Source organism: Triturus cristatus, chromosome 4_1 (assembly GCF_964204655.1).
Source record: "Triturus cristatus chromosome 4_1, aTriCri1.1, whole genome shotgun sequence".
NCBI classification, from domain to species: Eukaryota; Metazoa; Chordata; class Amphibia; order Caudata; family Salamandridae; genus Triturus; species Triturus cristatus.
Genome location: NC_140585.1, coordinates 1,158,569,513 through 1,158,594,814, shown reverse-complemented (window position 1 = coordinate 1,158,594,814; position 25,302 = coordinate 1,158,569,513). Strand labels below are relative to the sequence as shown.

At 44.3% G+C, this 25,302-nt stretch overlaps 1 protein-coding gene across 2 annotated transcripts in view; it reads right to left on the bottom strand.

Annotated features, from left to right (window-relative positions):
- The window catches only part of LOC146856246 (very-long-chain enoyl-CoA reductase), a 246,298-nt gene that overhangs the window by 12,777 nt on the left and 208,219 nt on the right, over positions 1–25,302 (bottom strand). For both annotated transcript variants that reach the window (XM_085654315.1, XM_085654314.1), the window contains 2 exons: positions 2,009–2,052; positions 1,285–1,342 (listed from right to left, as the gene is read on the bottom strand). In XM_085654315.1, the coding sequence (XP_085510441.1) occupies positions 1,285–1,342; positions 2,009–2,052 (102 nt within the window). The remainder of the gene's footprint in view (positions 1–1,284; positions 1,343–2,008; positions 2,053–25,302) is intronic.

The window sequence follows — 25,302 nt, the reverse complement described above, 5'->3', positions numbered from 1 at the left end:
TTTCGGTCCTTTTGTAATAAATCTATATCGTCTCTTTGAAGAGTAGAATTCATTTTGTTACTGAATCAAATAATTCAACCGAAAAAGACTTCCTTACCATGCAGAAGCACAGCCAGACCCACTCTTTTCTTTGTGCTTACTTTGGTGGACATCGGACCGTGTTTCATTTCATACTGACAGCTAATGGATGCTCTTGGCCGAACAGAGAGTTACCTCATCAGCTAGACTTCAGGGCTTTGGATTACAAATCTAAATTGAATCCAAAGCTCCAAGATGAGCCAATGACAGCGTTTCAACAGTAGAAGAATGATGCAGTCACCGCAGAGGGTGGGCTAAGATGCATTTATGGGTTCCAGCCAAGCACCACTCAGACTACCTCACTTGGCCAATGCAAAATCCTAGCCCATTCGGGAAGAACATTGATCTGGATTTATTTTCCTGTCCCACTCTCACCAAACCTCAAGCATGGGATTTACTGTCATTGAACAGTCCTGATGAGAGCACTAAAACAACCTTAGCTCAGAAGCTTGAAAGTGGGTAGTAACTCCTCCCATACCAGACTCTGCCATACTTCTATATCCTGCAGTTCTTGTAGGTCCATTTTCCGTTTTTCCACACTGCGCAGTGGGCCTGTGTACCACCACCTCAGGTATATTCTTTCTACTAGTGTCCCTAGTTACGTGTATTAATATAAATTAATAACAATCCCTTTTCCACCCCATTCCTGTGAAGTACCTGTCCTGAAGCTGTGAAATACTGCAATTCGTGCAGCTCCTCTCATTTGGCTTAAGAGCCCCATAGTCAAAGTGCACCAATGCCAAATGTGCACCCTATCAGGCAGTAGGAGAGCCCAGATTGGTCTTTATAAATGGGATACATTTTCAATAGAAACAACAATGGCGCTCCAAGATAAGCTCAACAAAAGGAAAAGACTACTTTACTCCCCTGGCTCCCAAAGGTCTATTTTAAATTCAATCTATGCTGTCAAGTCCTAAGCTTTATGAAACCACTCTTTGCTCGATTCCAGGTCCTACTATTGTTATCGTGTACCAGGATGTGGCAGGATCTGGAAACCTGCATTAGTCATTTTAAAAAGTGGGATACTCAGTATGTGCCTTGTGATTTTCTTAGTACGTATCTAATTATGCCACTTACGCCTGCCACTCCATAATTGCCTTCTATTCTGCTGATCAGCGAGAAATGACTCCTAGTGCAGAAATCTCTTTTCAACAGCATAATACCGAAACCGTCATGAACAGTAGTATCTCCAAAGGAGGAACTCACCTGCTGGACGTAGGTTCCGAAGGGCTATGTGAATGGAAAAATTTCCCAATTGGCAAATCTGCGGGGGAGAAAATACAAAACAAAATGACTACCGAAAACACATCCTATACCCACATACACCAGTTTACTGAAGACTGCAGGGCATAAATCCCGAATCCAGCAATCTTAATCAGTTAACCCACATACAACTTTCACTTTCTCTATTAACAATTTCCCCATGAGACAAGAAGCCCAGACACAATCTCAACTCAACATCTGAAGCTAAAACACCTGGACCATCCTCCCATTTATCAGTACCGGACACATCCTTTCCCCACAACTCAGAACTAAACAAGCATTTCACATCCAGAGCACTAGCTATGGTGCATCTCTGCCCCCACAAACGTATCCAGATAGCTTTGATTTACTGATCCTGACCATTTTGTGAACTTCACCAACTCTACATCAACATCCTAAAATTGTATTTGAAGATGGTGATAGTGCCGAGTTTGACAAAAAAAATCCCATCATTTCTTCGTGTTTAACATTAATTACTTGGTCCCAAATATCTCCTTAATTCACATTACCATTACACAATGACACCATGTGATCTCTAGAAATCAAGGTCCCTTCATTCAAGATCGTCCACCATCTCTTCTATACGGGTGGCATCTTGTGCAGAACTCACTTTCCCATCAAAGCAATATCATCAATTTAAAATGTGGTGCTCAAAACATGTTCTTACCAGGAATATAACAACTGCAATTTTGATCTGTTGCTCCCCAAAAACTAAAGAAAAACAGCAAAAAAAGCACATGATTTTCAGGAAGAAATTAAAGAATTGGATGAAAATGGGTACAGATACAGGTAAAGACGAATGGCTTGTTAAAATAAGAGACTGGGATGTAGAATCCCATGACGTCAGTCTGCGTTTGTTGGAGGGTTTCAAAATGTACTGGCAGTGCGAGTGCACCAACTACAGAAGGAAAGGATTAAAGACAGATAATGAAGTTATTAACCTGTAACACGCTTAAAGCTTCGATAGCCGCACAGCAAGTGATGCGTAGTGGCTCTTATGCTCTAAATCTGCGTCTAATTTTCTCCAAATGTATTGGCCAGCTGAATTAGATGTAGAAAACACCAGAATACATTTTATGTTCAATATAAAAAGAGTTACAAATAGTAAGCCCTGGCACACACACACAAGCGCCGCGCCCCGCCCCCTCACATCACCTTTGTCCCATGTAAGCAGAACCAAACTTCGGCTTCATGCTTCAGTTTATTATTTCATCCTGTACTATGTAAACAAGGGGTGGGATTAGCATGAGAGGGAGGGAGATTTTAATGAACGAGTTACTTACCTTGGGTAACAATGTATCTGGTAGAGACATAGTCTAGCCGCAGATTCCCTAACTTAGAATATCCCCAGGCGTCAGACTGGATCCGGAAATCTTTTCCTGCAGCAGCACCTCTGCGTGCCGGGGAGGGCGGCGACGTCCGGCTCCGTCCCGACGTTGTCCCTGGACATGACATCAGTGGAGCCATATATGCCCCTCGCGGCACGCGGACGGCAGTTTTCGTCGGAGAAACTTTTTCGCATCAGAACGCGGGGCCATCTCCAAAAAACTGTGAGAATATGGGAACAGTGTGCAAAAATGATGAAAACAGAAGAAATTGACAGGTGAGACAGAGCAGTGCTCTGAAGAGCCACCCCGCAAGAGCGAAGGCTCAATCAACGTTAAAGGGGGAACAAGGATGTGGAAAAACAGCCCGGCAGAGGATAGAAAACCCACATCCTGAAAATAAAACCGCGAAGGAGAACAGATCCAGAACACTAGATTAAGGCGAATTCACCACAAGAAGTCACCAGAAAGAGAGGTCGCAATCCCAATCAAAGATCCACAATGTACATAGCCAATAGACCTGAAGGAAAGGCCGCAGAGGTAGCAAAGACCACAAGGCAATGCAGAAGGGGAAAGCGGGATGGTGGGAAAAAGCGTGAATAGATTTCACACTCTACAATCCAGGCCAAGGACTGGAAGGAACATATGATCTATGAACAGAACGAATCAGTCTGTGTTGGAGTGAGAGTATATCACCCTGCAAAAGGGCAAGCCACCCCAAGGGAGGAGAGTATAGAAAAGCCTCTACCTGAAAAGGTCCTCACAGAACAGGGAGGACGGGCGGGCGTTAAGGAATCTGCGGCTAGACTATGTCTCTACCAGATACATCGTTACCAAAGGTAAGTAACTTGTTCATCTGATAGAGACGTCTAGCTGCAGATTCCTTAACTTAAAATATATACCAAAGCCATACCCACAGAGGAGGCGGGTCTGCGACTGAATCCCATTAAGTTCTAGAAAGAACTTAGGGGTCCATAAGGTGACTTAACACCATAAGAAGGACAGAGCGCAGGTAACCACCAGAGCATGATGCTCTAAAGGGAGCAGAAACAGTGGGAGGGAAAGGCAATAGAAGCGGTCACGAACAGCAGGAAAGAACCCAGTTATGGAAAGTGGGTTGAGGCTAAGTGAAAGTTAAGGTAGAACCGAATGCCATCAAATACCCCACATAGGGTAAGGCAAACCAGCATGGGTGTCCTCTTGGTCTAAGGACAGAGTCAGAGGACTGAAAAGAAAAGAAGCAGCCAACCAGCTGTGCCGAACAAACTGAGAAATGGCTAACCAGTCGTGAACAGTAACCAGCCCCAAAACCCAACCTGTGCATCAGGGCGGATCCCGGAAAATAACGCAGAGAACTTGGCAACCAGAGTTATCGCAGGCCGGACAAAATACGGGAGAGCGCGGAATCTGCATGGCAGCCTAAAAGATCCACTCCATTGAACGGAAGATCCCTGAGGGCATCCCGAATATGATTAGGGAAGCGACTGTCGTGCAGCCAAGTATGACGACGTAAAGCCACAGCGCGAGCTAGGACCCGTCCCATAGAGTCAGTTGCATCCAGGGAAGAACGAAGGGAAAATTGCGCCATGCATCTTCCATGCAGAAAAATGCGGAGCAATTCCGTACGTGACCCTTCTGGAATAGAGGGGAGAAGGTGAGCAACTGAGTCCCAAAGAGTGGCAGATGCACGTGCAAACACACATGCTGTATTTAAAGCCCGGAGGCCTGCGCTAGCAGAGGCGAACAGCCTGCGGCCACAATCATCCAGCCATCGAGACTCTCTCGTGGAAGGTAACAATGGTAAAGAGTGTGAGGAGTGCAAATCAAAAGCTGCCTGAACAACTAGGCCTTGAGCAGGCGGGTGAAGAGACAGATAAAGAGGATCACCTGGTGCCAGGCGGTGCCTACGGGCAATAGCCCGATCAACCGGGTCACCTGAAGAGGGTCTGGACCAAGTGCCATGCAGGGTGTCAAATAGCGAGTCCCCTAAGGGCAGCAAAGGTTCTACTTCAACAGGCTCCAAATGGAGCAGATCCAATAAAGGATCAGAAAGTAGAGGCACCATAGGGGGTTGTAGGCCAAGCACAGCAGCCGCCCCCATGAATAGCTTGTGCGAAGGCAGCAGTAGACTCAGTTGCCACCCGAGTAGGTGATAACAAATGGTCAGTAGGCGACGGTTGAAGGCTAAGTCTACCACTGGACATGAGGAGTGGTGAAGGCGGAGACTGACCGGAAGGCCAGGCTACACCAGGAACTCGCACCCTGGCCCCTTTATCAGGGGAGTCCAGGGAAGCGACAGGATCCACAGGAGGACGTGTAGATGGGAGCACCGGCGTTAACGGACACCACGGGGGAGACCTACAGCCGCCAGAGGAGTCGGGGGGGGGGGGGGGGAAATCATCCACCAAGGGAAGCCGGCTCGACGCCGGAACCGGCGTCGATCAGCTCCATAATGGAGTCGCCAGGACACCGACAACCTCCCTGGAGAGAGTACAAGGCACCGGCACCGAGCCTGTGGCAGTACCTGCCGTCGCTGAGGCTGGCCCTCCGACGTCGGCGCAGGGAGCCCCACAGGGCTATGCGCTGAACAACGGAAAGGGCTGTGCTCTGGGCCCTGACTTGTCGGCGTCGTGTCTGCTCTGAAATCTGAGTCGACGCACGCAGCCGGTGCCAGGGAAACGTCCGCAGATGATGAGCCAGCCACAGTGCCTGCTATCTCTGTGGGGCCCAAAGACGCACCAGGGAGAGGGGGTAACTGAAAAGCCTGGGGTGCCTTAGAATAGGCCTCCATTTGGGCACGGGTTGCCCCAACACCCGGAAAGGGTGGATACGGAGTATGCCGTTCGCCTTTAACCGGCTCATCACGAGAGGAATGGCGGGTAGCGGCACGGGTGGAAGAAGATCTCCGTAAGCAATGCTTGTGTTTACGCTTACCTGGTGTTACATGGCGGTCGCGGGAGCGACCTCGGGAACAAGCCCGATCCCGAGAAGAAGAACGGCAACGGGAGGGAGCTGGTCCGGACAGCCGTGCGGCCAGCAATTTCATGCGTCGCTCCCTCAAGGACTTTGGCTTCATCCGTTGACATGTGTCACAGTCCTTGGAGTCGTTGTGCACGCCGAGGGACCACATACATATGAGGTGCGGGTCAGTGCCAGATATCTGACGCACACAGGCTTCACAAGCCTTAAAGCCCAAAGGCATTGCACACTGTTGCGCCCCCCCCCCCCCCCCGACACACACGGTGTTGAGAAGGCCCAAAAACCAGGCCAAGGAACTGCTGGTTTTCCAGGATCCGCGTTAGAACACGGAAAAGAAGAAAACTGACATCAGCGCGCCAGGAGGGCCATATATTGCTCCACTGACGTCACGTCCGTGGACAACGTAAGGGCAGAGCTGGACGGCCAAACACCCCCGCCGCGGAGAGGTGCTGCTGCAGGAAATGTTTTCCGGATCCAGTCTGACGCCTGGGGATATTCTAAGTTAAGGAATCTGCGGCCAGATGTCTCTATCAGATACTACAAGTACTAACATCAGCAGGTTTATTAACTTGTTCTTTATCTCTTCCTTTGGTCCCCTTTAACTGGACCAGTGGGATGATCACAAACAATAAACAAGCATTGGTAAAACCAATAGGTCTCAGCAGTGACAGAGATATTGGCCTCGTCTACGTGAATGTCTTTTAGCAATGTTGCCTAGCAGCACATCTTCTGTTCAGCATGGCTGAAAGTTACTGAAAGCCCAGAATCACAGGATGTTGACCTGAGGAAGAGTCTCTTCGCCCTCCATGTGGAGTTTATTGCCCTGCCCCGCCTAACACAAAACAGCGATATGACGTGACCTGCACTCGCTGCATCATAGCTCTTTTTTAAGTGACATTCAGCCATGCTGAACAGCAGATGTGCTGCTAGACAATATGGCTAAAAGACATTCACATTGACAAGGCCAATAGGTCGGGCATTGCCAAGTATTGACTTTGCCAATGCTTGTTCGGTGTTGATGGGGTCTTGCTGAACAAATGTAGAAGTGATATAGAGAAACAGTTGAGGAGCCTTGAAGTGAAGCCAGGATGTGGCATAACAGCACGAGCTGCTGACAGGGGAACTGGGGAACCAGGTTCAAGTCTCTGGGTCGGATGAACAATTGGATTCTTGGCAAATCCCTTATGCTTCCTCCTGCCTCAGACAATGAATGTGTAACTGGTGAGCACTGAAAGCACTCCAATACCATCGGCAGATGTTAGCACTATGCAAGATGAAGGACGGACCAAACGCTCCAATCCCATTGGATAATGCACACAAAAAAAGAAGCAGGGATGAGGGAGGTAGTGGAGGGACAGGTCAAGAAGGAAAGTAGGAGGGGATGGGGAGATTGGCAAGCAATGATGGAAAAAAAAAACTTAATTGAAGCAGGATCAGCTACAAAAAGAAATGCGTCACTGTGTAATGTAACTGGTGAGCACTTAAAGCGCTCCAATACCATTGGCTTGTGTTTGCGCTATGGCAAGACGGGAGACAGAACGAACGCTACAATACCAATCGAACATGCAAAAAAAAACAAGCATTTACAATGCAATGGTCTCGGCATTGGTAAAGTTAGAGCTATTGGCATTGCTCATGACCTTATTTTTGTTTATGTTTTTGTTTTTAAAACATTTAAAGAAACGGCATTGTCATGAGCACTGCCAATAGCTCTAACTTTAACAATGCCAAGACCGTTGCATTGTAAATGCTTGTTATCTATGGCCCAGTGTGTGCCCCTAAAAATCACATCTAGGGACAGCACTGGCAACAGTTTACTCTAACTGCCATTGGTTGTGTACGGACATAAATTCAGGGGTGTAGCCCATCTGTTGTAATATCATCCCGAAAAAAAGGCCATTCAAGGGAATCAAATGCCTTTTATGGCATTAGGTGATATTATTATCGCTGGATCGCATACCTCTTTGCCTTAAGTAGGCATCCAAAATGACACTGCATAATGTGGCTGGTGGAGTGGTTTGTCATGAAGCCAAATTGCTGCTGCTGGATGAATTTAGTTATACCTTCTTACAGGCAGTTATCTAGGACCAGTGTCAATATTTTAGGTTCAAGTTCAATACTGAGATAGACCTGTATGAGTCACATTTATTTCATAGACCCTTAATTATTGCTATGTGGAGACCGTTTGAACCAGGCGCTTTCCCACTTTGCATTTGTTTACTGCTTCCAGAAGTTTTAAAATATAATTTCGTGATAACTTCTTAGTTGTAAGATTCCTTACAAAGCTCACTTTTTACAGATAGTCTGCAAATGTTTGTACTAGCTCTTCTGTCATTTTACCCAATCACCTTTTTTCACAATGAATGCCCCAAACCCATATTTGGCTTTCCTCAGTTTATTTTCTACATCCTACAGCTTTTATTGTTTGGTGCAACCATGTGCTCTGGTTGTCTGCTCTGTTAGTATTCTATATTTCTGTCTTAGCATCTGCTATGTATTGTCTGATTGATGGTGTTGCCCATGTCTGAATTTTAATTCATCAGTTATTTAATATCTCTTGCCTTCACTTCCCTCTGTGGTTTTAGAGATGCCTTGTCCTCTAACTGCCATTTTATCTGCTTCCCATAACTGTACCTCTGATTGAACTGTGGTATATTTCAAGTGCTTCATCACTTCTGTATCCTTCAGTTCTCATGTCTCTAGTTTCCATTCCTTGCATTGTCATTGAGTGGGAGCTTCAGGTGTGTCAGATGTGAGTAGCTACAGATTCCTTTTGCAAGGAATAAAGATATCCTCATATCTCCGGCTTTGTGTTGTAGGAACTAGAAAGTAGTCTAACCAGCGAAAACTGACCTTTTTTTGCAATGTGCCTAGCACATATATAGAAATATAGAAATATATATAGGTTGTATATCTGTCTGGTGTTGTGACCCTTCGTGAAAGGCATTTCCTCTTCCTGGAAGATGGTCGTGTTGTCAGGGAACACCAAATGTATCATGTGCCCCAAATATAAGGGCTTTAATGTCTTGCAAAATGTTGCCTATTATTGACATAATGTTGACACTGGCATAATAATAGTAAATCTTGACACATGCCAGGCATTCTTGGACTAATCATGGTAACTATCCTTGCCATATCTTGGGTATGCTTGGCCCAATGGTTGCAATCTATCAAAAATTGTGGCTATTGTTGGAAAAATGTCCAATGCTGACATGTGGGGTTTGTTAGAATTATGGTAAGCGGCAGTGGCACAACTGTAGTCCTGACATAATGGAGTGCATACTTGATATGATGTAGCCATCTTCGGCACTATGGAAGGCATCCCAGGTGAGTGATGGTAAACTCTGGACAGGTGAGACGTAATCTGTCTGTGTGATGCATTTGTACTAAGGAAATGACAAGTTGACTTTTAATGATCATGCATGAAATCTGATTTTCTACGCAAAAGTTTTTTTTTTAAGTGTGTATTTGATAGAAAACCAATATCTCACATTTTGAGATATGCTGGTATTTAAAAACAAAATAATGAAAATCTAAAATATATTTAAGCTGGTCTTTGAATGATAATACCGAATTGTAGAAATGTATAGCTTTTAGTTTCTTCCTCTGTGCTAATGGGCACTGCAGTGGTTATTTCATTAATCATGAGAAGGCATTTGATTAGGAAAAAGCTTTCCTTGAAATTGCTGTTAATAACTCGGTCTTAGGCACTTGGGTGGGAGGTGTTCTACTACAAAATAGAATTTTAAATATCGCCCAGTCAAAATATTGTTCCAGACTGTAGACTACCGCAATTTCATGAAAGTAAGTATAAATCAGTATAATGTTAGTTACATTCTTAACTCCACATCTATTTATCTTGAAGATGTATACAGCTTCAAGGAGTGCAGATGTGGAGTTTAGAATTGCAAATCTATACTTACCTATATGTATGAACCTTCATGTTATTGTATTCGTCAATATTCTGGATGTGGTCTTTTGGCATCACTCAATATAGTGACATACAGCTGGATGGTCACTGTTTATATATCTCAAAGGAAACTTAGAAGGGGTGGTCACTATTGTGATTGTCTCTAAAGTGGTCGCTACTGCAACAACTGTCAGAGTCATTTGTGACTTGGGCTATTTTCAGCAGTCAGAAATGGCTCTTGTCAGAGACCCCTCAATTAAAGCATAGTTTTTATACTGGAAGGATATCCTTCCAGTACAAAGCCTATGCATGAGAGAACGCTGCCACTTTTGCACTATGGTGCAAGGGGTTGTGCATTAGCGCCTAGTAGCCTAAAGAGTGCCAGTGCTGGGGGAAATAAAAACAGCACCATATCTTAATAGAAATGCCACTATTTTCACTCTCCCTTTGATGCAGCATATAAACTTTGGCTTCGGTGTTGTGTTACCTCACATTTTAGTGAATGTTCATTTTTAATCTCTTTGTACATTTTGCAGCAGCCTATCTTATAACGTGTGCAATAAAACAAATTAAAATGACTTGCATATTCGCAGGGCTTTCAGTTGCAGCCTGGGACCTCGTCGCGCTATAAATTAAACATGTCCAGCTCAGTAACCAGAATTCAGTTTTCTCTCTGGATACACAGAGACAATGACATCCGCAATTAACTCATTAACCAACTGACCTTCCATAACATTAAATAATGCAACATCTACCGCAGCGTGTACAGCGGTGAGTTACATGGCCACCACATACATTACACAAGATCGCATTCATTTTTCCAGTACGGAGAAATTACGTGACGTGCCCAGAATTCACAGAGAATACTGAAGCAAAAACGAGAACCGGTAGATGCAGCAGGCGAGCCTTGGTTACACGACGGGGTGGGGGGGGATCTGAATCCCTTTTTGCCCAAAGGGCTTTTTCCCACCAGTCTGAAGCCCGACCCGGTCGGTGCCTGGGAATTTCTTCATCAATGGAGGCAGGACTCAGACGAAGATGATGCTCGGGGGTGGACGTAAATAGCAGGAGAAGCCCAGCGTGTAGCTGCATGTCGAGGTTCTCCCCTCTACTGAAAGATACGTATCAAAAAAAGTGGTATCACGTTTCTTAATCCAAATAACCGTTTCCCTTAAAGACTGCTAGAGTAAGAAAATCGCGACGTTCCGCTTTTCCTCAAAATCTGCATGGTTGTTGTTTGAAGAAGCTGAGGGAGTGTGGGAGGGTCGCAGCCCCGCGAAGAAGTGACGCGCAGCGAGGCAAGGGCGGAGTGTAGCTGCTGGGCGGAACTTCGTAGCACTGGCACTCAAATTTCTAACACCGCAAGTTTTGCTTTCTGAATCTTGTTTCAGATAGATCTCCGTTTCCAATCGCTGCTGGAAGTAAAAAAAACCAACGGCCCCGGGCACTAGATCCTGGGACTTGCACAGAAGCAGCCTTCGCCATCTCCCGGCAGTGAGCATCATCCCACACTTGCTTGCATGGGGCATGAACACGGCGCCGGACGGATGGATCCTCACGGCCAGACGATAGGGAAAAAATGGCGGATGGAAGCTCCGAAACTTTTTCGGATTCGGGGGCGTGTTCCTGCTGTTTTAAAAGGGCGTGGCTAAAAAGTGGAAAGAACAGCAAGAAACACGCCCCCGAATCTGAAAAAGACGGAGCCTATTTGGAGGGACGGCTCTCTCCTCCAATGGCTGGCCTCCGTTTAGGAAGCCAGCCAATGGAGGAGAAGCAAAAAGAGAGGCGGGCTAAATAGCCACTCTAGAAAACATTAAATCTTCCGACTTCCGGTTCTGCCTTCGGCAGACCGGTAGTCCTCGACCTAAAAAGAAAGAAGCAGAAACAAGTGGTGTTCATGTTTTAACAACTTTTTAATAAAAGTATATGTTTACGTGCACACACATGCATTTTAGTTGTATGTGTGTATGTGTACAAGGGAGACCGCTAAAAACACAAGTACTCCTATGGAGTGCTTGAAAACAAAGAGAAAAAAAAAAGAGCTCCACAAACCGGGAGCAGTGTAAGGAGACATGTACTTGGTCCATGCACAATGGGAGGGCCAAGCGCAAAAAGAGGGCAAGACGCCCGCATGCCATGACGAATGGCATCAAAGAAAATGAGTGATGCTGAAGTTTACCAATGGTAGAAGATGGGCAGCCTTTAACCTCTTCAGTGCCCATGACGAGATAGTCTCGTCATGGAGCACGGTTGCGCTGTGCCCATGACGAGACTATCTCGTCATGAACCCCACCCACTAGTGCAACGCCCGGCACAGGAGGGGGAAAGGGCGTGGCACTGAAGGGGTTAAAGCCCACAGATAGAACACAACACGTTTCTTCAAGACAATGCAAGCACTGTCTAGCCGAGACCAAAAAAACAAGACTGGGGAGAGCTGTGTGTAATCGAAACTCTAGGTGTCAAGTGGAACCTTCGTTACCACATAATAAAATAACCGGAGCATCCGAATTGGAATGACGGCCTTGGAACCCAGCACACAAAGGAGGCCTAGATAGTTTTTTGGCTAAAATGGGGCTAACAGAGTGCCTAAATACCGGATAGCTTTAATTCAGTGCAATTAGTAGGTCAAGACCCAATCCAAGTTGGAGAGATACAGCATTCTTCCACACATTAACCGGAGGCACACATTATAAACCCTACAAAAATAACTCTGGTCTTTCTTAACTGCGCATTACACAACTTGAGATTGCTAAAAGCAAGCACTCATTTGTGGTAAATAATTTAATTACCGGGACTTAATTTGATACAGAAACATAATAAAAATAGCTCAGTAAATAAGAGGCAGAATCCGTGGTATTAGAGGTTCGGAATGGGCTTTATTCCAATGGACGATTCGAATCGGTTGCTCCAAGTTCCATCACCACGAAGGTTCAGGAAGTGAAGTACATACATTATTGATAATTAATCACTTTTATACAATAGGCATTACAGTGAAGCAAATGCAAGAGGCGTAACAATTGATAGTGTAGATAAAAGATACATACGTAGCAAAAATAGGTGTAACTGGGTGTGACTAAAGAACGTCATCAGGTGTGATGTCATAATAGGGTGGTTCCATGAAAGAATTTCGCAATGTCAGCAGAAATACTTGGCAGAAATGCGCGCGCAGCAGCATGACGTGTGATTGACGTGCAACTAGGAGGTGAAGGGGACTTGACATTTAGCTCTACATGTGGCGACAGAAGTCTGGAGGGTCAAGTCAACCTAATCCCAAATCATATCTAACATCCTATGTTTAAAGAACTATGTTATCCAAAAGAGAGGTCTCTTAGAGTAGAATCTTATTCTATACTGCCTATACTGACTGTTAGTGCGTGTACAAGCGTCTAAGTGTCTACACTAGATGCGAGGGCGGAAGTCTTCCATAGTAATAGGGCTATGAATTACTTGCATAAAGACAGAGAAGCCGGGCCTTTGCTCGGTAGCTGGAAGAATGTTTACTTAAACTACTAGACAGGAATGCATTGGGCAGGGAGCGGAGCAGATAATTTCGAAGGTGAAATACAGTTTTTGGCAGGCAACAGGCTGATGTCAGACTTCGTGAGCCGCGCAGGGAATGAGACAAAGTTCATGGTCACAGATGCAGGCTCAGACTGGAGCTTCAGAGGCAGAAAGCAAGAAAAGCTTGATGACAGAATCAGGGCCTACTTGCCTGGACTGTAAAATGGCATAAGTGAACCATATAAAGCCGGTGGCCTTTTATACTTAGGAATGGAATATCCGGCCTATTCATGGCGGATCTGAAAGAGGACATGTTGACGGTGGACGCACATGTGTTTGCGTCTTCATAACTGGAACTGGAGGGAACATACATGTACTTGTGATTCATACATGAAACCGTTGGGGTCCAAGATAGGGGACAGAACTGATCATAAAAATCCATATTTCCACATTCCCTCCTTGTCCCCTACTTGCCCGTCAAGAGATATCAATCTTCATCAATCCATTGATCTGTTCATATAGCATCATTTGTTCTTCTTTTTTCTTCTGGGACGAATGAAATCTTGGTGGTGGAATACACGATGTGGCACACAGACCACAAATCGCTGGTCCACATTGTAGGCATAGACAGCAACTGAATAGTATGAGAAAGCCAATACCTAGGAAAGATAGGACCTTCCATCCAAAGGTAGATAATACACTCCAAAACCAACCGGACCAAGTCCAGGTGCCTGGATTCTGGTGTATCTGGCTTACAATCTTATGAAGGCGAGTTATGGCTTTATATACAGATGGCGAATTTTCTGGTATGAAAATGCAACAACTTGATCCGATGACCCTACAAGCTCCGCCCCTATCGGCCAAGATGACGTCAAGGACAAGACGATTTTGAAGCACAACAATCCGCATAGCAGACTGCTCTTCTGTTAAATTGCCTAAGGCGGAAATAGTTTCGTTCACTACTGCTTCAAGGGTTCTAGTTAATCTACGTATCAGCTTACTATTAGTAACGGTACCTATATAGGGAAAGAGACCTTTATTGAAATCTGTGTATTTTTCCCATGCTGTTTCAGTGTAATCGACTATTGGGAGATCTCTCCTTTCTCTATTGTGTACTAAATGGGTATTTCTGTGATAATCGGGAGGAGCTAGGAAAACAGGTGGCAAAAGGAATCCAATGTAGCAGGTACCATCCCAATCTAGAGGCAAACGTACATATGCCGTCTGACCACATATAAAATAGAAATGGCGGGAAGCTCTAAATGTCGACTTGCCTTGATCACTGAATTCTATTACAGTGGTGCATCTACTATGGCCCATATGTATGGAACCATTCTTTCTTACACATAATTCACCTTTTACTGGAAATACTGACATGGCGGGTAAAATTGGAGTAGCTTCGGATTCGACATTTAGGATCATAAGATTAAGCGTAAAATTACCTAATCCATACACTTCATTTTCTAGATCAGTTCCTGTTCTCCTGGGAAGTCCCTCCTTGTTAGGGTAGCAGACTTTAAGTAAACCTAAGTTTAAATTTCCCCATACCCAGTTGTCTTGATAAACTGCAGAATTTGAATCTAGGGAATTAATTAAACTAAACCATGCTCCACAGGAGCCGTTGTGTGTGAATGGGTATGGAAAAAGAGGTAGAATTCCTTTATAATTCTGATAGGGAGGGAGTCGGCCACATATCCAACAATTTGTAGCATTGCTAACCTGATGGGAATGATGTAACATACTAATAAACGTATTATTGCGCAGCGCAAATCTATAAGACAACTCATGCGGAGGTAATTCACTAAAAGAATGTTCAGCAGTAACATTATAAACATGTCTAGAAATAGGATAGTATATGTGTAACAATATACTTGCAGTAATTATTAAAAGACTGAAGAAAAACAAAATTAATAACGTCACTGTGCAATGACTACGCAGTGATTTACAGTATGTATGTCGTTTCAACATTTTTCGGGTTTTTTCTCTATTCAGGTCTAAGGGATACATGTCAGAGACAAATTCAACCGCTTCACCTTGGAGAGGACTTAAACAATCAAATTGCTTGACTGATTAGACCTGAGTTTTAGTTTATATAGTTCGTGATTACTCTTTTCAACAAAAGGAAGTTTTGAGTCAATGGGTGAAGACACACGAGGTGTGGTATTTACATCCGATGGTAGTCCATGAAATTTCTTGATATGACTTGAATGTACCCAGCCTTTCCTGCCTTCGATCTTCACGGCTGTCCTTGTGGTAAGCAATACGAGCTGAGGCGACCTCCACCTAGGATCCAGCTGAGACTTCCGATCAAAGTTCCTCACGAAGACCAGGTCCCCCGGAATTACATCATGGGGTTTCACCTCAGTGTTGTCGGGAAAGGCTGCAGCTACCTGTGAACGACAAGATTGTAGTGCAGACATCAAGGAAGCCAAATAATCTGTCAGCATATTACAGTCAATATCAGTTATTTTTCGTGGTATAGGCGTCCCCCACATATTTGGTGGTCTGCCAAAGATCACCTCATACGGGGATAGCCCTGTTCGAGAGTGTGCTACCATTCTCATGTAAAAGAGTGCAACTGGTAATGCTACTACCCAGTCGACACCTTTCTCTCTGCATATTTTGGACAATCTGATTTTCAGGATCTGATTATGTCTTTCTACGAGACCTGCTGCCTCGGGGTGTCGGACACAGTGAAACTTCCACTGATAACCTAACAAAAGTGAAACGTGTTTCATTAATTCGGATGAGAACGGCTGGCCGTTATCTGAGTAGACAACACGTGGTAAACCGTATCGTGGGAAGAATTCTCGAACTAACTGTTTGGCAGTAGTCGGGGCAGTGTAATCTGAAACCGGGTATGCCTCTGTCCAACGGGAAAGAGCACAGACAACTACGAGAACATATTTGAATCCTCGACATCGTTCCATCTGGATATAATCCATCTGGAGGACTTCAAAAGGGTGATCAGGAGGCTGAAATCCACCCTGTTCTACGGGAATGCTTTTTCCTGGGTTGAACTGACAACAGATCATACAGGTACGAACTTTTTGTTTGGCTGCTGCTCGTAAATGTTTGTTGAACCAAATGTGTTGAATGCTGTCTAGCATAGCTTTCTCTCCTAGATGCGCTGGACTATGTATAGTGTTAATAATAACTTGGACCATTGAATCAGGAAGGAACCACACAGATTTTTCCTTCGTCATCCATCCTTGATCCGTTTGGATCCCTCCTAATTCAGTCCATTTCTTTATTTCGTCTGGAGTAGCATGTGTCTGTATGTCAATTACATCAAGAGCGGGATCTTTAACCGTCATACAATGTGTTGGCGTCGGGACTATTGTCTTTGTTATGTCGGATGTTTGAGTTTGAGCAGTCTGTTTAGCTGTTCTGTCAGCTAGATCATTGCCTTGAGAAATGATATCAATAACTTTCGTATGAGCTTTACATTTCATAATTGATATTGCAGTGGGTAGATGTATTGCATCTAATAAGGCATGAATGAGGGGTCCGTGCTGAATGTGGGCACCGTGAGAAGTTAAATAACCTCTCTCTCGCCACAGCACGCCGAAGTCATGTACAACTCCGAATGCATAACGTGAATCAGTGTATATGTTGACTCTTTTATTTGTGGCTTGAATACAGGCTTGTGTCAGAGCGATGAGCTCTGCGGCTTGAGCTGACAAGGTATTTATGCAATTTGTTTCGATGACTTCAGTGTCTGTTGTGACTGCGTAAGCGGCCACTAACTCTCCTGTACTTGTTCTCATACATGAACCATCTACATACAACGTCAGGTCTGGGTCTGACAATGGGACATCTGTCAAGTCTTGTCTGGGTTTCGTCGTGATTGTAATAACTTCAATACAGTCATGAGCTAGTGGGTCTGTTCCGATTACGGGTAAAAGTGTGGCAGGATTCAATGTGTTACAACGTCTGATTTCTATATGTGGCTGAAACAATGTTAATTCATACCCTGTAAGTCGCGCTATAGTCAAGTGCTGTGTTTGCGTTCTATTCACAAGAACTTCTACTGCATGTGGTACTTGAACTGTCAATGGATGTCCTAACACTATGGCATCGCTTTGTCTTATTGCTAAAGCTGTTGCTGCCACCGATTTCAGGCATGCAGGCAAAGCCTGAGCTACGGGATCTAATGTACTAGAAAAATAAGCACATGGTTTGTGGGATCCTGCCTGTTCCTGTGTGAGTACTGACAAGGCAGTACCTTCGCGTTCTGTAACAAAGAGTGTAAACTGTTTATTGTAACATGGTGTTGCTAAAACCGGTGCTTGGCATAAGGCTTTCTTTAGGCTTTCAAAAGCTTGTGTATGTTCCTGAGTCCAAGGGAGAACAGTCGATGTGGCTGCCTCCTGTGTTGTCAACTGAATGAGTGGTTTTGCTAGAAATGCATACTGAGGGATCCACTGCCTACAATATGAAGTGAGGCCTATAAAAGCCCGCACCTCCTTTTGTGTCTTGGGTATTGGCATGTTAGCTATTAACTGAATGCGGTCGGGTGTAAGCGGCCTTCCCTCCTTGGACAGCGAGTGTCCAAGATAAACAACTCGCTGGACACAGAATTGCAGCTTAGAAGGGGACACCTTGTGCCCTTTTTCGGCTAGAAATTGTAAAACTGTCAGTGATGCTTTCTCACATTCGTGTTCGCTTCTAGCGGTGATCAGCAGATCATCGACATATTGAAGCAGGGCAGTGTTTACTGGCATGTGAATACTGTCGAGTTCTCGTTTCAGTGCTTGGCTATAGATGCTGGGGCTTTCTGTAAATCCTTGAGGTGCGCGTGAGAATTTAAAGCTACGTCCATTTAAACTAAATCCGAACAAGTATTGGCTTTCCGGATCTATTGGGACGCTGAAAAAGGCATTCTTGAGATCAATTACAGTAAAGAATGTTGCTTCGGAATCAATAGCTGTCAGTAATGACGAGATATCTGGGACCACAGGGAATTGTGGCACAATGCACTTGTTTAATTCGCGCAGATCAATAACCAATCGATATACTGGCGGGGCCTTCGGATCTGTTCGTTTAAGAATCGGAATTATCGGTGAATTACATACATTGGAGTCTGTTTCCACAACCACTCCTTGGGCAATGAGCTCGTCAATGATTTGTAGTAAAGCCACTACAGCATCTGGTGGTAACTTGTATTGTCGCATTCGTGGTAGTACCACTCCTGCCTTTAGTGTAACTCGATATGGTGTAATATTCATGCAACCAACATCAGTAGGGCCTTGTGCCCATAGATGTGTAGGTAAAGTCTGTAGTCGGGGATCCATGTCTCGAGACACATAGTGACCTTTGAAATCACGTAAAAACAATCTTACTCCTTCCGGAGAACAACATATTATAGCTCCTAGAGCTTTCAGTGTTTTTATACCTAACAAGTTTTCTGGACATGATTTAGTAAGCAATAAATCTGTAGTTCGGGTCAAAGGTCCTATCGTAAGTGGGAGAGGCTGTGATACTTCATTAACAATAGGTTTTCCTGAAAAACCAAGGGAAATATTCTGTGAGCCTGAGAGGGGTGCCCCTGGAACTTCACTACGTTTTATGGTTGTTCGACTTGCCCCTGTATCAAGTAAAAATTTTCTATCTTGGCCTAATAATTCACTATGTACATAAGGTCCTTCTTGGTCTACTGGGACCTCGATAAGGGGTATGTCAACTTCCCTCTCTAGGCTGGTTCATGCGTATCGTTGATAATCAGGATAGTCGTACTGTGCGGTCTGGTACAGCTGTCGTGTCGTGGTTTGTGTGGCAGCAACAGGCAGCGCTGGTGCAGCTGGCACAAACTGTATAGACTGTTGTGGAGCTGGCATGGACTGTGCATGCTGCGGGGCTCCTTGTTCATTCTGATCCTGTCTAAGTGGCCGTGGTCTTTCTTTTGTAATACCTGTGGCGATATTACGCTTCAGGACTGGGCAATCGTGTATATAATGACCTGGTTGTTTACAATAGTTGCATGTCCCTTTTACAGGTCCTGCTGAATCACCGGAATGTGTCGTACCCTTTTTATGTCCTTCAGCTGGAACTGTCTGGGAGACTAGCATTTTCATTTTCGTGTCTTTCATGCGTCTTTGTTCATGTTCTTGTTCCTCTCTAATTCTATTGTGATGATACTGTAACATTTGTAACATTTGTGATAGGGTGTTACCTTGCCAGGTACTCTCGAATTTTAATACTCTATTCTTCACTTGGGGCAAGGAATTTTCAACTAATTTTGTCACAAACAGATGTGGGTATGATTCGCTACTTGCTTTTATGCCACTATTTATACCAAAACATTTTTCAAATCGTGCATAGAAATCACTAGTGTCTTCATCTTGCTTTTGTTTACAGGCTGAAATTGCACCCCAGTCTTCCTTTTTCGTAGTTAATAAACGTGGCAGTACCTGTACTAGTAAACCTGGTAGTGCTTTAGTTTTGTCCCCAAGCCCCGAACCTGGACCTCGGGCCTTTTCTTCATTTTCTAATGCTGTCCAGTCTATCTTTTGGTCTCCCACCTCCCACTCTTTTTCCTTGAGTTTTTCATAAATGCCAGCAGGCATTAATACCTTTAATATTGTCATAATGTCGGGATAGGTATACTCTCCCATGAGTAACATGTCTTTAATTTCTCGGTGGAAACCCGCTGGGTCTTTGTCATGACTGGGTACCACTTTCTTCATTTCTAACAATTCTATTTTCGATATGGGCGTATATACAAATACACGTTTAAACTGATTGTCCTCGCCCTTTATTGGGTGTACTTCTCGTAAGGGATTCTGTCTGTCCATGTAATACATCGGTCTTTCCTTGATGGGCAGTGAGACATGTTCTGGGCATACAAAAAGAATGTACTGCTTTCTTGATTCTAGTATTTCTTTAATTAGCTTAGTACCTGAACCTCTCCATCTATTTGTGAGTAATTCAGTCAATATATCAGGTAAAGGACCAGGATCTGAATGTTGGCTTTTATATAGTATAAGAAGTTGTTGAATCATATAAATCCCAGCTAAACGCTGTTCATCTGGGGTGAGATTCAAAAATGTGTGTGCTACTGTATCATCACCATACTTTCCGGGACTGTCAACCCAATGAACGGCTGACCTGGCTAATTCTTGTTCATCCATAGAATCGAGTAAATGATAACCCCTTCGTTCTCGCTGTAATTTGTCAGCGGCTTGGAACGAATGCTCGGGGGACCTTATATTTATTATAGGTGTTTGGAAATTCCTGTTATTATCTGGACATATCGGACGTATCGGGTCAGTAAAACATCTAGTACTATTACAAGATCTTCCTCTACCTACATAGGCTATGGTTTCTGACTGTCCTGTGGACAGTCCTGATCCTTCCTCCTCCTCGTTTTGTTCAAACTGGTCTACCGCTAATCTCTCTTCGTGTAGGCGTTCTATTTCTTTACGGATCTTTCGGCACATGGCTATTATACAATTTTGCTTATCATGTCTCCCTTCTGATATATTCTGGCTCCATCTGGTAAGAGTTTGCATTGCTTCCGGGTCTACCCCCGGTCGGTCTTGATTTCTGATCACACAATTTATAAGGAAACGTAACAGTTCCCCTTGTATCTCCACTTTCTGGTATTCCATAGCTCTGTTAATACATTCAGAATCTCGCCCTGTTTGGACAAAATGGTATATATTATCTAGATGCATAGTCATTCCTGGTAACTTCCCTAAATACACCGCGGCTCGTCTGATACGTAATGATGCCATGATCATTTCGTCCTCTTTGCCGGGCACAGGGTCATATCTACAATCTATAAGAAGTTCCTTAAGCGTACGGGCATTTATGAGTTTGGGGGTACGTGGATGTGCTGATTCTTGAAAGGTAAGTTTATTTACTCTGGGTGGCGTAGAAAAAATATTGGTAGCACCTCCGGTAGCCCCGTCTGGGGTATCGGGCGTGAAAGGATTCGTTGAACGCGATACAGCAACTATAGGTGTGGACACAGCTATAGAAGTAGCTGTAGGAACAGATGCTGAAACAGGTGCGCTTGCCGGAACTTGTGTCAGGATTTGTTGCTGTAGAGATTCAGATACAGGATCTTGGCGTTGAACCTCCCTGGCAGGCGGTCTATGTGGGGCGGGGTTAGCATACTCGGGAGCTGCGTCATCTAAGTATGAGGAAAGAAAAACATCTTCTGCTGTTCTAGGATGCCCCTTAGGATGCATTTTTATTGGGAACAATGGGGGTGGCAAGTCTTTTGATATCTCCCGAGTGGCCTTAGGTAATCCCTCGGCCAGGAGGGGATACATACCATTCATAAGGGCATTTCTTTGTCTGTCTACTTGTTCTGATTTCACTCGTGTACCTTCTTCAATTAATAGATTTTCTCGGACTTTATTTGAATTCTCCTTATTTTTCTCTTCCTGTCGGAGTGCTTTTTCTGTACGTCTATGAGATTCTTTACGCCATAACTCAACGGCGTCTTTCTGTGACTGTCTGACTTTCCTTTTCCATAACTCTTCCTCTACTTTCATGATGCACTCTGCATCCCAGGTCCCAGCTGCGGGCCACCTCTGACTTTCTGGTAATTCCTTGGTGTAGTCTACCCATAAATCAAGAAATAATATAGCGTCTAAGCCGTGTTTATGATACATGAAGTACCCTGGAGTGTCCCTAGGAGGAATAGGAACAGCTTCTTCGAGTACCCCTTTTCTAGTTGTGATCTGTCTTAATTTCGAAAAGAGCGGCATATTGAGAACTGATCTGATACTTGATCTTGAACAAACTTAATACAAATAAACACAATAATGAACAGTCATTCATCACTAAACATAATACTCGGCATTATCTGGATTATTCTGAATTTATATACTTGATATACTAGATATACTGCTAAACAGTACAGATACACTGCTGAAACAGTGCAGACCGGATTTGTGTACCCAAACCCGTCTTGACCGGCACAACCAATGTGCACGTCAGAACGCCTCCCCAGTAATGGTACTCACCGGGTAGCTCGGAACGGAAGGCCTCGGAACGGAACTGAACTGAACTGGACCGGACTGGACTCGACTCGAAAAACTTCGGACACTTCGGGGCTTCGGAAACCTGGTGGGCCTCTGTATACCTCGGATCTTGCTCTCTCAGCTAGGCTCTGGTCGGGATACTTCGCACTTCTCACCGCCTCGTCTGGGTGTTGATCGCAGCCTCAGTCGCCCCCGCTTGACCGGAGGGAGATACAGGAAATCCTGCTGGTACGCGTTGTTGTCCGTCCAGCTGTGGCAGGAGACCGGGCCTGCAACGCACCGCCGGCGCGTGAGATGAGAAAGTGTCCCTGTTCGGGCGCCATTCATGTGGTAAATAATTTAATTACCGGGACTTAATTTGATACAGAAACATAATAAAAATAGCTCAGTAAATAAGAGGCAGAATCCGTGGTATTAGAGGTTCGGAATGGGCTTTATTCCAATGGACGATTCGAATCGGTTGCTCCAAGTTCCATCACCACGAAGGTTCAGGAAGTGAAGTACATACATTATTGACAATTAATCACTTTTATACAATAGGCATTACAGTGAAGCAAATGCAAGAGGCGTAACAATTGATAGTGTAGATAAAAGATACATACGTAGCAAAAATAGGTGTAACTGGGTGTGACTAAAGAACGTCATCAGGTGTGATGTCATAATAGGGTGGTTCCATGAAAGAATTTCGCAATGTCAGCAGAAATACTTGGCAGAAATGCGCGCGCAGCAGCATGACGTGTGATTGACGTGCAACTAGGAGGTGAAGGGGACTTGACATTTAGCTCTACATGTGGCGACAGAAGTCTGGAGGGTCAAGTCAACCTAATCCCAAATCATATCTAACATCCTATGTTTAAAGAACTATGTTATCCAAAAGAGAGGTCTCTTAGAGTAGAATCTTATTCTATACTGCCTATACTGACTGTTAGTGCGTGTACAAGCGTCTAAGTGTCTACACTAGATGCGAGGGCGGAAGTCTTCCATAGTAATAGGGCTATGAATTACTTGCATAAAGACAGAGAAGCCGGGCCTTTGCTCGGTAGCTGGAAGAATGTTTACTTAAACTACTAGACAGGAATGCATTGGGCAGGGAGCGGAGCAGATAATTTCGAAGGTGAAATACAGTTTTTGGCAGGCAACAGGCTGATGTCAGACTTCGTGAGCCGCGCAGGGAATGAGACAAAGTTCATGGTCACAGATGCAGGCTCAGACTGGAGCTTCAGAGGCAGAAAGCAAGAAAAGCTTGATGACAGAATCAGGGCCTACTTGCCTGGACTGTAAAATGGCATAAGTGAACCATATAAAGCCGGTGGCCTTTCATACTTAGGAATGGAATATCCGGCCTATTCATGGCGGATCTGAAAGAGGACATGTTGACGGTGGACGCACATGTGTTTGCGTCTTCATAACTGGAACTGGAGGGAACATACATGTACTTGTGATTCATACATGAAACCGTTGGGGTCCAAGATAGGGGACATAACTGATCATAAAAATCCATATTTCCACACATTGGAGACAAAAGATCACATGCATCAAAGTCTGGATTTGCGAATCCTAAATAGCGAATTTTAAGAAATCGCTATTTAGGACTCGCAAATCCCCATGCATGTAGGAATCGCAAATAAAATTGTGATTCCTACATATTCCTTAATTGCCACTAGCAAATTGCGAATCGCAATTAAGGAATAGCTACCCATTCATTCCTATGGGCCTATAGGAATGAATGGGAATTGCATGCCCAATTTGCGAGTACCAAATAGGTACTCGCAAATTGCGCATGCAATTTCAAGGGTACAAGGATCCCAAAAGGACACCCTGTTGCACCCCTGAAACTGAGATGTTACCACATGTTGCGCACATACATGCCCCAAGGGCATATGTGTGTGTGTGTGTGTAACATGAACCTTCAAAGTTTTAGAAAATTACCATCAAGTTCAAATTGATGGTAATTTGCGATCCCTAATTGCGAATTCGCAATTTGAAATTGCATCATGCATTGCATTTAGGGAATCGCAATTTGCGATTCCCTAAATGCATTAGCAATTTAAGTAATCGCAAATTGTGCGATTACTTAAATTGCGAATTTGGGTCGATGTATCCCAAATGCAAAAATACCGGACGCAAAGGGGCAGATTCCGTGAATCTGCCCGTTTGCGATCAGTTATTTTCTTTGATGCATGTGCCCCAAAATCTCTGAACTCATTCTAGGCTTCCACAAAACATGGCTAACAGGCGCTCACTCACAAGTCATGGCAGACATCTGTATGTGATTCACTATAACCAGAACAGACAAAGACAAATGCACAGGGGGGGACAATAGCAGTAATCCACTGAGATGCATTCTAATGAAAAATTAATAGGTACACAAAACAGAGGTATCTCAATTAACATGGTTTTCAACCCCTCCCCTCATTATACCATTTTCTTTCATACTATTTAGCACCCAACAAGATAGAATAACGACCTATTCAACAAATTCACAAAATTTAAGTTAGGACAAATTTTAGTTGACAAAAATATCTATATTTGAGATTTCAACATAAACCGAGAGAACACAAAATATAAAACCTTCCACTCTCCAAAATGTTCCAAAAATCGAGAATGTGAACAATTATCTGATCTACCAAGGCTATATACCAGACAGCAAGTGACAACTTTGGTAACGGTCTTTCTGGTGGAGACTAACTGCAAATTCCTCGTAAAACTATTCCCGGCGCAGATAGAATCCGGAGACTTTTCAAGCAATAGCTCTTGGGCGCTGAAAGGTGGAACAGTCCAACACTGCAACAGCCGTGCGCCACCTCTGCACGCTTATTCTAGTTTCTGTACTGTTCTCCTTCTAAGGCATCAGACGCGGATCAATTCAGTCCAATTCCCGGTTTTGAAAGAGCCAAAAACTATCCGGAGACCGATTTTAATAGATACAGGAGTGCACTATATAGAATGGGGAGGAGGGATAGCGGTGAGAATTGTGCAGTTAAGAGTGCCCACCAGAAGGAAAGTCACTAATGACAAATAGAAAAAAGTTACTTACCTTTGGTAACTATCTTTCTGGTAGATACATATGCTTTCAGTTTCCTCACCTTTTAAATGTCACAGGTGCCAGACAGTAAACAGAAACCTGGAACATAGAGCAAACACACCTTATCGGTGTAGGAAACCTATCGTAGCACACCAGAAACAATGAGCTGGTGAAGTCACTGGAGTGAAACATACCCCACCCCAGTCCCCAGTCTTTTTTCTG